Below are 13,946 nucleotides of genomic sequence, written 5' to 3' on the forward strand. Positions count from 1 at the left end.
CGTTTCATTCACACCTAACGTCAGATCCAGAATCCTGGTTTCATTCACACCTAACGTCAGATCCAGAATCCCGGTTTCGTTAACACCTAGAATAAGATCCAGAATCCAGAATCCCCGTTTCGTTCACACCTAGCGTCAGATCCAGAATCCTGGTTTCATTCACACCTAATGTCAGATCCAGAATCCTGGTTTCATTCACACCTAACGTCAGATCCAGAATCCCGGTTTCATTCACACCTAACGTCAGATCCAGAATCCTGGTTTCGTTCACACCCGGCATCAGATCCAGAATCCCCGTTTCGTTCACACTTAACGTCAGATCCAGAATCCTGGTTTCATTCACACCTAATGTCAGATCCAGAATCCCAGTTTCATTCACACCTAACGTCAGATCCAGATTCTAGAATCCTGGTTTCGTTCAGACCTAGTGTCAGATCCAGACTCCAGAATCCTGGTTTCGTTCACACCTAATGTCAGATCCAGAATCCTGGTTTCATTCACACGTAGTATGAGATCCAGAATCCTGGTTTCGTTCACACCTAATGTCAGATCCAGAATCCTGGTTTCATTCACACGTAGTATGAGATCCAGAATCCTGGTTTCGTTCACACCCGGCATCAGATCCAGAATCCCGGTTTCGTTCACACTTAACGTCAGATCCAGAATCCTGGTTTCATTCACACCTAATGTCAGATCCAGAATCCCAGTTTCATTCACACCTAACGTCAGATCCAGAAACCTGGTTTCATTCACACCTAACGTCAGATCCAGAATCTGGTTTCGTTCACACCTAACGTCAGATCCAGAAACCTGGTTTCATTCACACCTAACGTCAGATCCAGAATTCCGCTTTCATTCATACCTAACGTCAGATCCAGAATCTGGTTTCATTCACACCTAACGTCAGATCCAGAAACCTGGTTTCATTCACACCTAACGTCAGATCCAGAATCCCGCTTTCATTCATACCTAACGTCAGATCCAGAATCCCGGTTTCGTTCACACTAACGTCAGATCCAGAATCCCGCTTTCATTCATACCTAACGTCAGATCCAGAATCCCGGTTTCATTCACACCAAACGTCAGATCCAGAATCCCGTTTTCATTCATACCTAACGTCAGATCCAGAATCCTGGTTTCATTCACACTAACGTCAGATCCAGAATCCCGCTTTCATTCATACCTAACGTCAGATCCAGAATCCCGGTTTCATTCACACCTAATGTCAGATCCAGAATCCTGGTTTCATTCACACCTAACGTCAGATCCAGAATCCCGGTTTCATTCACACCTAATGTCAGATCCAGAATCCCGGTTTCATTCACACCTAACGTCAGATCCAGAATCCTGGTTTCGTTCACACCCGGCATCAGATCCAGAATCCCGGTTTCGTTCACACTTAACGTCAGATCCAGAATCCTGGTTTCATTCACACCTAATGTCAGATCCAGAATCCCAGTTTCATTCACACCTAGCATCAGATCCAGAATCCAGAATCCCCGTTTCATTCACACCTAACGTCAGATCCAGAATCTGGTTTGATTCATGCCTAATGTCAGATCCAGAATCCCGGTTTCATTCACACCTAACGTCAGATCCAGAATCCCGCTTTCATTCATACCTAACGTCAGATCCAGAATCCCGGTTTCATTCACACCAAACGTCAGATCCAGAATCCCGCTTTCATTCATACCTAACGTCAGATCCAGAATCCCGGTTTCATTCACACCAAACGTCAGATCCAGAATCCTGGTTTCGTTCACACCCGGCATCAGATCCAGAATCCCGCTTTCATTCATACCTAACGTCAGATCCAGAATCCCGGTTTCATTCACACCTAACGTCAGATCCAGAATCCTGGTTTCATTCACACTAACGTCAGATCCAGAATCCCGCTTTCATTCATACCTAACGTCAGATCCAGAATCCCGGTTTCATTCACACCAAACGTCAGATCCAGAATCCCGCTTTCATTCATACCTAACGTCAGATCCAGAATCCCGGTTTCATTCACACCAAACGTCAGATCCAGAATCCCGCTTTCATTCATACCTAACGTCAGATCCAGAATCCCGGTTTCATTCACACCAAACGTCAGATCCAGAATCCTGGTTTCGTTCACACCCGGCATCAGATCCAGAATCCCGCTTTCATTCATACCTAACGTCAGATCCAGAATCCCGGTTTCATTCACACCTCGCGTCAGATCCAGAATCCCGCTTTCATTCATACCTAACGTCAGATCCAGAATCCCGGTTTCATTCACACCAAACGTCAGATCCAGAATCCTGGTTTCGTTCACACCCGGCATCAGATCCAGAATCCCGGTTTCGTTCACACTTAACGTCAGATCCAGAATCCTGGTTTCATTCACACCTAATGTCAGATCCAGAATCCCAGTTTCATTCACACCTAACGTCAGATCCAGATTCTAGAATCCTGGTTTCGTTCAGACCTAGTGTCAGATCCAGACTCCAGAATCCTGGTTTCGTTCACACCTAATGTCAGATCCAGAATCCTGGTTTCATTCACACGTAGTATGAGATCCAGAATCCTGGTTTCGTTCACACCTAGCATCGGATCCAGAATCCCCATTTCGTTCACACCTAACGTCAGATCAACAATCCAGGTTTCATTCACACCTAACGTCAGATCCAGAAACCTGGTTTCATTCAAACCTAACGTAAGACCCAAAGTCCCGGTTTCATTCACACCTAACGTCAGATCCAGAATCCTGGTTTCATTCACACCTAACGTCAGATCCAGAATCTGGTTTCGTTCACACCATATGTCAGATCCAGAATCCTGGTTTCATTCACACTAACGTCAGATCCAGAATCCCGCTTTCATTCACACCTAACGTCAGATCCAGAATCCTGGTTTCGTTCACACCCAACGTCAAATCCAGAATCCCGGTTTCGTTCACACCTAACGTCAAATCCACAATCCTGGTTTCATTCACACCTCGCGTCAGATTCAGAATCTGGTTTCATTCACACCTAATGTCAGATCCAGAATCCCGGTTTCATTCACACCTAACGTCAGATCCAGAATCCTGGTTTCGTTCACACCCAACGTCAAATCCAGAATCCCGGTTTCGTTCACACCTAACGTCAAATCCACAATCCTGGTTTCATTCACACCTCGCGTCAGATCCAGAATCCTGGTTTCGTCCACACTTAACGTCAGATCCAGAATCCTGGTTTCATTCACACCTAATGTCAGATCCAGAATCCCAGTTTCATTCACACCTAACGTCAGATCCAGAATCCCGCTTTCATTCATACCTAACGTCAGATCCAGAATCCCGGTTTCGTTCACACTAACGTCAGATCCAGAATCCCGCTTTCATTCATACCTAACGTCAGATCCAGAATCCCGGTTTCATTCACACCAAACGTCAGATCCAGAATCCCGTTTTCATTCATACCTAACGTCAGATCCAGAATCCTGGTTTCATTCACACTAACGTCAGATCCAGAATCCCGCTTTCATTCATACCTAACGTCAGATCCAGAATCCCGGTTTCATTCACACCTAATGTCAGATCCAGAATCCTGGTTTCATTCACACCTAACGTCAGATCCAGAATCCCGGTTTCATTCACACCTAATGTCAGATCCAGAATCCCGGTTTCATTCACACCTAACGTCAGATCCAGAATCCTGGTTTCGTTCACACCCGGCATCAGATCCAGAATCCCGGTTTCGTTCACACTTAACGTCAGATCCAGAATCCTGGTTTCATTCACACCTAATGTCAGATCCAGAATCCCAGTTTCATTCACACCTAACGTCAGATCCAGAATCTGGTTTGATTCATGCCTAATGTCAGATCCAGAATCCCGGTTGCGTTCACACCTAGCATCAGATCCAGAATCCAGAATACCCGTTTCATTCACACCTAACGTCAGATCCAGAATCCTGGTTTCGTTCACACCTAATGTCAGATCCAGAATCCTGGTTTCATTCACACCTAACGTCAGATCCAGAATCCCGCTTTCATTCATACCTAACGTCAGATCCAGAATCCCGGTTTCATTCACACCAAATGTCAGATCCAGAATCCCGCTTTCATTCATACCTAACGTCAGATCCAGAATCCTGGTTTCATTCACACTAACGTCAGATCCAGAATCCCGCTTTCATTCATACCTAACGTCAGATCCAGAATCCCGGTTTCATTCACACCAAACGTCAGATCCAGAATCCTGGTTTCGTTCACACCCGGCATCAGATCCAGAATCCGGGTTTCGTTCACACTTAACGTCAGATCCAGAATCCTGGTTTCATTCACACCTAATGTCAGATCCAGAATCCCAGTTTCATTCACACCTAACGTCAGATCCAGATTCTAGAATCCTGGTTTCGTTCAGACCTAGTGTCAGATCCAGACTCCAGAATCCTGGTTTCGTTCACACCTAATGTCAGATCCAGAATCCTGGTTTCATTCACACGTAGTATGAGATCCAGAATCCTGGTTTCGTTCACACCTAGCATCGGATCCAGAATCCCCATTTCGTTCACACCTAACGTCAGATCCACAATCCAGGTTTCATTCACACCTAACGTCAGATCCAGAAACCTGGTTTCATTCAAACCTAACGTAAGACCCAAAGTCCCAGTTTCATTCACACCTAACGTCAGATCCAGATTCTAGAATCCTGGTTTCATTCAGACCTAGTGTCAGATCCAGACTCCAGAATCCTGGTTTCGTTCACACCTAATGTCAGATCCAGAATCCTGGTTTCATTCACACGTAGTATGAGATCCAGAATCCTGGTTTCGTTCACACCTAGCATCGGATCCAGAATCCCCATTTCGTTCACACCTAACGTCAGATCCACAATCCAGGTTTCATTCACACCTAACGTCAGATCCAGAAACCTGGTTTCATTCAAACCTAACGTAAGACCCAAAGTCCCGGTTTCATTCACACCTAACGTCAGATCCAGAATCCCGGTTTCATTCACACCTAACGTCAGATCCAGAATCTGGTTTCGTTCACACCATATGTCAGATCCAGAATCCTGGTTTCATTCACACTAACGTCAGATCCAGAATCCCGCTTTCATTCACACCTAACGTCAGATCCAGAATCCTGGTTTCGTTCACACCCAACGTCAAATCCAGAATCCCGGTTTCGTTCACACCTAACGTCAAATCCACAATCCTGGTTTCATTCACACCAAACGTCAGATTCAGAGTCTGGTTTCATTCACACCTAATGTCAGATCCAGAATCCCGGTTTCATTCACACCTAACGTCAGATCCAGAATCCTGGTTTCGTTCACACCCAACGTCAAATCCAGAATCCCGGTTTCATTCACACCTCGCGTCAGATCCAGAATCCTGGTTTCGTTCACACTTAACGTCAGATCCAGAATCCTGGTTTCATTCACACCTAACGTCAGATCCAGAATCCCGGTTTCGTTCACACCTAACGTCAAATCCACAATCCTGGTTTCATTCACACCTCGCGTCAGATCCAGAATCCTGGTTTCGTTCACACTTAACGTCAGATCCAGAATCCTGGTTTCATTCACACCTAATGTCAGATCCAGAATCCCAGTTTCATTCACACCTAACGTCAGATCCAGAATCTGGTTTGATTCATGCCTAATGTCAGATCCAGAATCCCGGTTGCGTTCACACCTAGCATCAGATCCAGAATCCAGAATACCCGTTTCATTCACACCTAACGTCAGATCCAGAATCCTGGTTTCATTCACACCTAATGTCAGATCCAGAATCCTGGTTTCATTCACACCTAATGTCAGATCCAGAATCCCAGTTTCATTCACACCTAACGTCAGATCCAGAATCCCGGTTTCATTCACACCTAACGTCAGATCCAGAATCCTGGTTTCATTCACACCTAACGTCAGATCCAGAATCCCAGTTTCATTCACACCTAACGTCAGATCCAGAATCCCAGTTTCATTCACACCTAACGTCAGATCCAGAATCCCGGTTTCGTTCACACCCAACGTCAAATCCAGAATCCCGGTTTCATTCACACCTCGCGTCAGATCCAGAATCCTGGTTTCGTTCACACTTAACGTCAGATCCAGAATCCTGGTTTCATTCACACCTAACGTCAGATCCAGAATCCCGGTTTCGTTCACACCTAACGTCAAATCCACAATCCTGGTTTCATTCACACCTCGCGTCAGATCCAGAATCCTGGTTTCGTTCACACTTAACGTCAGATCCAGAATCCTGGTTTCATTCACACCTAATGTCAGATCCAGAATCCCAGTTTCATTCACACCTAACGTCAGATCCAGAATCTGGTTTGATTCATGCCTAATGTCAGATCCAGAATCCCGGTTGCGTTCACACCTAGCATCAGATCCAGAATCCAGAATACCCGTTTCATTCACACCTAACGTCAGATCCAGAATCCTGGTTTCATTCACACCTAATGTCAGATCCAGAATCCTGGTTTCATTCACACCTAATGTCAGATCCAGAATCCCAGTTTCATTCACACCTAACGTCAGATCCAGAATCCCAGTTTCATTCACACCTAACGTCAGATCCAGAATCCCGGTTTCATTCACACCTAACGTCAGATCCAGAATCCTGGTTTCATTCACACCTAACGTCAGATCCAGAATCCCAGTTTCATTCACACCTAACGTCAGATCCAGAATCCCAGTTTCATTCACACCTAACGTCAGATCCAGAATCCCGGTTTCATTCACACCTAACGTCAGATCCAGAATCCCGGTTTCATTCACACCTAACGTCAGATCCAGAATCCTGGTTTCGTTCACACCTAACGTCAGATCCAGAATCCCGGTTTCGTTCACACTTAACGTCAGATCCAGAATCCTGGTTTCATTCACACCTAATGTCAGATCCAGAATCCCAGTTTCATTCACACCTAACGTCAGATCCAGATTCTAGAATCCTGGTGTCGTTCAGACCTAATGTCAGATCCAGAATCCTGGTTTCATTCACACGTAGTATGAGATCCAGAATCCTGGTTTCGTTCACACCTAATGTCAGATCCAGAATCCTGGTTTCATTCACACGTAGTATGAGATCCAGAATCCTGGTTTCGTTCACACCAAACGTCAGATTCAGAATCTGGTTTCATTCACACCTAATGTCAGATCCAGAATCCCGGTTTCATTCACACCTAACGTCAGATCCAGAATCCTGGTTTCGTTCACACCCAACGTCAAATCCAGAATCCCGGTTTCGTTCACACCTAACGTCAAATCCACAATCCTGGTTTCATTCACACCTCGTGTCAGATCCAGAATCCCGGTTTCATTCACACCTAACGTAAGATCCAGAATCCCGGTTTCATTAACACCTAACGTCAGATCCAGAATCCCGGTTTCATTCACACCTAACGTCAGATCCAGAATCCCGGTTTCATTCACACCTAACGTCAGATCCAGAATCCTGGTTTCGTTCACACCTAACGTCAAATCCAGAATCCTGGTTTCATTCACACGTAGTATGAGATCCAGAATCCTGGTTTCGTTCACACCTAGCATCGGATCCAGAATCCCCATTTCGTTCACACCTAACGTCAGATCCACAATCCAGGTTTCGTTCACACCTAACGTCAGATCCAGAAACCTGGTTTCATTCACACCTAACGTCAGATCCAGAATCTGGTTTCGTTCACACTAACGTCAGATCCAGAAACCTGGTTTCATTCACACCTAACGTCAGATCCAGAATCCTGGTTTCGTTCACACCCAACGTCAAATCCAGAATCCCGGTTTCGTTCACACCTAACGTCAAATCCACAATCCTGGTTTCATTCACACCTCGCGTCAGATCCAGAATCCTGGTTTCGTTCACACTTAACGTCAGATCCAGAATCCTGGTTTCATTCACACCTAATGTCAGATCCAGAATCCCAGTTTCATTCACACCTAACGTCAGATCCAGAATCTGGTTTGATTCATGCCTAATGTCAGATCCAGAATCCCGGTTGCGTTCACACCTAGCATCAGATCCAGAATCCAGAATACCCGTTTCATTCACACCTAACGTCAGATCCAGAATCCTGGTTTCATTCACACCTAATGTCAGATCCAGAATCCTGGTTTCATTCACACCTAACGTCAGATCCAGAATCCCGGTTTCATTCACACCTAACGTCAGATCCAGAATCCTGGTTTCGTTCACACCCGGCATCAGATCCAGAATCCCGGTTTCGTTCACACTTAACGTCAGATCCAGAATCCTGGTTTCATTCACACCTAATGTCAGATCCAGAATCCCAGTTTCATTCACACCTAACGTGAGATCCAGACTCCAGAATCCTGGTTTCGTTCACACCTAATGTCAGATCCAGAATCCTGGTTTCGTTCACACCAAACGTCAGATTCAGAATCTGGTTTCATTCACACCTAATGTCAGATCCAGAATCCCGGTTTCATTCACACCTAATGTCAGATCCAGAATCCCGGTTTCATTCACACCTAACGTCAGATCCAGAATCCTGGTTTCGTTCACACCCAACGTCAAATCCAGAATCCCGGTTTCGTTCACACCTAACGTCAAATCCACAATCCTGGTTTCATTCACACCTCGCGTCAGATCCAGAATCCTGGTTTCGTTCACACTTAACGTCAGATCCAGAATCCTGGTTTCATTCACACCTAATGTCAGATCCAGAATCCCAGTTTCATTCACACCTAACGTCAGATCCAGAATCTGGTTTGATTCATGCCTAATGTCAGATCCAGAATCCCGGTTGCGTTCACACCTAATGTCAGATCCAGAATCCTGGTTTCATTCACACCTAACGTCAGATCCAGAATCCCGGTTTCATTCACACCTAACGTCAGATCCAGAATCCTGGTTTCGTTCACACCCGGCATCAGATCCAGAATCCCGGTTTCGTTCACACTTAACGTCAGATCCAGAATCCTGGTTTCATTCACACCTAACGTAAGATCCAGAATCCCGCTTTCATTCACACCTAACGTCAGATCCAGAATCCTGGTTTCGTTCACACCTAACATCAGATCCAGAATCCAGAATCCTAGTTTCATTCACACCTAACGTCAGATCCAGACTCTGGTTACATTCACACCTAACGTCAGATCCAGAATCTGGTTCTGGTTTCATGATGAGATCACATGGAAATGAAGGATTCCAACGTATAAAACGGTTGTTTATTAAATAATAGATCATATTGACACAGTTTACAGATGATGCAGCTGGAGGTAGAGGTGGAGGTGGAGGTGATGGAGCGTCAGACAAACGGGAAGAAGAAGTCAAACGGCAGCTTGGCGTGGATGGTGGGCGTGGCTCTGTATCCCGGCAACGCTGCTGCAGATGCAGGCAGGAAGGTGACGGTGGTGCTGATGGGGAGGATGCTGCCGCTGGAGAGCGCCGCCTGTCGGACACAGAGTCAGTTTACTTCAAGTCCACATTCTAAGCAGAGGTCAAAGCACCTGTCAGGTAAACATCTGGAACATTCCTGCTCCTTGATGATAACAGAAGCTTGTTTCCATGAACACATGGAATAAATATGGGATCACTTTCACTCTGACGGAGAGGGTCAGTATGACAACGGCCGTGTTTACATGACTTTTAATTTAGAAGAAAATTTTAATTACTAATCTACAAAAGATTAAAAATGATCCTGCATGAGTGGCTCTTTGTGGGGTTCTGGTCCAGAATCTGTGGTTGGCTTGTTTTCTGTTTTTCCTTCTTCTACTTTCCTTTCTGTCCTCGCCGCTCTGATCTAGCAGTACTATACAAACTCTGTAATTCAAACAATTATGCAAAGTAAACAAATAAAATAAGAATATCAAGCAGCTCATCATATCTGTAAAGCAGATCAGCTCCAGACATCCAGACCATCATTCTGCTGCTGGACACGACACGGTGAAAGGAAAAAAACTCAATCTGAAGTTGATCTCTGAGTGTGAATATTTCTGGAACAGTTGGGCGACTCAGATGTCATCCTGATGTTGGAACGACTGTCTCCTCAACATGTTGAGGCTTGATCTGGATATCTCAATACACAGGGTCCACAAGCCATAGACTGGGGATTCTTAAAGGCAGCGTATGTGAGATTTTCAATATTTTCAATATAAATAAACTTGTTATTGATTCTTCTTCAGCTTTTGGGTTCCTTAAATTTTGTAGTACCTTTTCCACCAGTAGGGGGAGTATACGCCAATTTACTGCAGAGCGACTTTCATCAACGGCTCAGAATGTTAGACCATTTCTTTGGTTTTATTCTTCTGCCGCCAGTGTCGGCGCTTCCAGTTTCTCCAGAAGTGGGAATGGCAGGTCAGTTGGTGTGGAAGTAGATGATGTTTGTCCTGGAAAAAAATCTAAAGTACATGCACTGTTCTCCAAATGAACTCAAAATGCTTTTATTTGTTTGTGCTGAATTATGCAGAAGAAATTATACTTTTGCCATTAGACTGATGTTAAAATAATTTTCATATGTCAAAAAGTAAAGCAATAAGAGTTGAAACTATTAAATAGTTTTAGTCTTCACCCACCAACACCAATCCTCCCTCTGTCAGACCTACGATGGTGACCAATCGGGATGTTGTCAGACCTAGGATGAAGACCGATCTGGACGTTGTCAGAAATACGATGAATACCGATCGGGACGTTGTCAGACCGACGATGAAGACCGATTGGGACGTTGTCAGACTTACGATGAATACCAATCGGAACGTTGTCAGACCTACGATGACAACAAATCGGGACGTTGTCAGACCTACGATGACAACCAATCGGGACGTTGTCAGAAATACGATGACAACCGATCGGGACATTGTCAGACCTACAATGACAACTGATCGGGACGTTGTCAGACCTACGATGACGGCCGATCGGGACGTTGTCAGACCTACGATGACAACCAATCGGGACGTTGTCAGACCTACGATGAAGACCAATCTGGACGTTGTCAGAAATACGATGACAACCGATCAGGACATTGTCAGACCTACGATGACGACTGATCGGGACATTGTCAGACCTACGATGAAGACCGATCTGGACGTTGTCAGAAATACGATGACAATCAATCGGGACGTTGTCAGACCTACAAAGACAACAAATCGGGACGTTGTCAGACCTACGATGACGACCGATCGGAACGTTGTCAGACCTACGATGGCGACCAATTGGGACATTGTCAGACCTACGATGACGACCGATCGGGACGTTGTCAGACCTATGATGACAACCAATCGGGACGTTGTCAGACCTATGATGACAACCAATCGGGACGTTGTCAGAAATACGATGACAACCAATCAGGACATTGTCAGACCTACGATGAAAACCGATCGGGACGTTGTCAGACCTATGATGAAGACCGATCGGGACATTGCCAGACCTAGGATGACAACCGATCGGGACGTTGTCAGACCTACGATGAAGACCGATCTGGACGTTGTCAGAAATACCATGACAACCAATTGGGACGTTGTCAGAAATACGATGAATACCGATCGGGACGTTGTCAGAAATACGATGACAACCGATCAGGACATTGTCAGACCTACGATGACGACTGATCGGGACATTGTCAGACCTACGATGAAGACCGATCTGGACGTTGTCAGAAATACGATGACAACCAATCGGGACGTTGTCAGACCTACAAAGACAACAAATCGGGACGTTGTCAGACCTACGATGACGACCGATCGGAACGTTGTCAGACCTACGATGGCGACCAATTGGGACATTGTCAGACCTACGATGACGACCGATCGGGACGTTGTCAGACCTACGATGACAACCAATCGGGACGTTGTCAGACCAACGATGAAGACCGATCTGGACGTTGTCATAAGTACGATGACAACAAATCAGGACGTTGTCAGACCTACGATGACGACCGATCGGAACGTTGTCAGAAATATGATGACAACCGATCGGGACATCGTCAGACCTACGATGAAGACCGATCTGGACCTTAGTCAGAAATACGAAGACAACCGATCGGGACATTGTCAGACCTAGGATGACAACCAATCGTGACGTTGTCAGACCTACGATGACAAAAAATCGGGGCGCTGTCGGACCTACGATGACGACCGATCGGGACGTTGTCAGATCTACGATGACGATCGATCTGGACGTTGTAAGAAATACGATGACAACCAATCGGGACGTTGTCAGACCTTCGATGACAACCAATTGGGACGTTATCAGACCTATGATGACAACCAATCGGGACGTTGTCAGAAATACGATGACAACCAATCAGGACATTGTCAGACCTACGATGACAACCGATGGGGACGTTGTCAGACCTATGATGAAGACCGATCGGGACGTTGTCAGACCTACGATGAAAACCAATCAGGACGTTGTCGGACCTACGATGAAGACCGATCTGGACGTTGTCAGAAATACGATGACAACCGATAGGGACATTGCCAGACCTAGGATGACAACCGATCGGGACGTTGTCAGACCTACGATGAAGACCGATCTGGACGTTGTCAGAAATACCATGACAACCAATTGGGACGTTGTCAGACCTACGATGAAGACCAATCGGGACGTTGTCAGAAATACGATGACAACCGATCGGGACATTGTCAGACCTACAATGACAACTGATCGGGACGTTGTCAGACCTACGATGACGGCCGATCGGGACGTTGTCAGACCTACGATGACAACCAATCGGGACGTTGTCAGACCTACGATGAAGACCAATCTGGACGTTGTCAGAAATACGATGACAACCGATCAGGACATTGTCAGACCTACGATGACGACTGATCGGGACATTGTCAGACCTACGATGAAGACCGATCTGGACGTTGTCAGAAATACGATGACAATCAATCGGGACGTTGTCAGACCTACAAAGACAACAAATCGGGACGTTGTCAGACCTACGATGACGACCGATCGGAACGTTGTCAGACCTACGATGGCGACCAATTGGGACATTGTCAGACCTACGATGACGACCGATCGGGACGTTGTCAGACCTATGATGACAACCAATCGGGACGTTGTCAGACCTATGATGACAACCAATCGGGACGTTGTCAGAAATACGATGACAACCAATCAGGACATTGTCAGACCTACGATGAAAACCGATCGGGACGTTGTCAGACCTATGATGAAGACCGATCGGGACATTGCCAGACCTAGGATGACAACCGATCGGGACGTTGTCAGACCTACGATGAAGACCGATCTGGACGTTGTCAGAAATACCATGACAACCAATTGGGACGTTGTCAGACCTACGATGAAAACCAATCGGGACGTTGTCAGAAATACGATGACAACCGATCGGGACATTGTCAGACCTACAATGACAACTGATCGGGACGTTGTCAGACCTACGATGACGGCCGATCGGGACGTTGTCAGACCTACGATGACAACCAATCAGGACGTTGTCGGACCTACGATGAAGACCAATCTGGACGTTGTCAGAAATACGATGACAACCGATAGGGACATTGCCAGACCTAGGATGACAACCGATAGGGACATTGTCAGACCTACGATGACGACTGATCGGGACATTGTCAGACCTACGATGAAGACCGATCTGGACGTTGTCAGAAATACCATGACAACCAATTGGGACGTTGTCAGACCTACGATGACGGCCGATCGGGACGTTGTCAGACATACGATGACAACCAATCGGGACGTTGTCAGACCTACGATGAAGACCAATCTGGACGTTGTCAGAAATACGATGACAACCGATCAGGACATTGTCAGACCTACGATGACGACTGATCGGGACATTGTCAGACCTACGATGAAGACCGATCTGGACGTTGTCAGAAATACGATGACAACCAATCGGGACGTTGTCAGACCTACAAAGACAACAAATCGGGACGTTGTCAGACCTACGATGACGACCGATCGGAACGTTGTCAGACCTACGATGGCGACCAATTGGGACATTGTCAGACCTACGATGACGACCGATCG

The 13,946-nt window shown here is 46.0% G+C and overlaps 1 protein-coding gene across 2 annotated transcripts in view; it reads right to left on the minus strand.

Annotated features, from left to right (window-relative positions):
• Positions 1-9,222: 9,222 nt before the first annotated feature.
• tctn1 (tectonic family member 1) overlaps positions 9,223-13,946 on the minus strand; it is an 86,349-nt gene continuing 81,625 nt past the window's right edge. For both annotated transcript variants that reach the window (XM_079249646.1, XM_079249647.1), the window contains one exon: positions 9,223-9,378. In XM_079249646.1, coding sequence (XP_079105772.1) covers positions 9,235-9,378 — 144 coding nt within the window. In that variant the 3' untranslated portion in view covers positions 9,223-9,234. The remainder of the gene's footprint in view (positions 9,379-13,946) is intronic.

This window comes from Telmatherina bonti (assembly GCF_933228915.1).
Source record: "Telmatherina bonti genome assembly, chromosome: 12".
NCBI classification, from domain to species: domain Eukaryota; kingdom Metazoa; phylum Chordata; class Actinopteri; order Atheriniformes; family Telmatherinidae; genus Telmatherina; species Telmatherina bonti.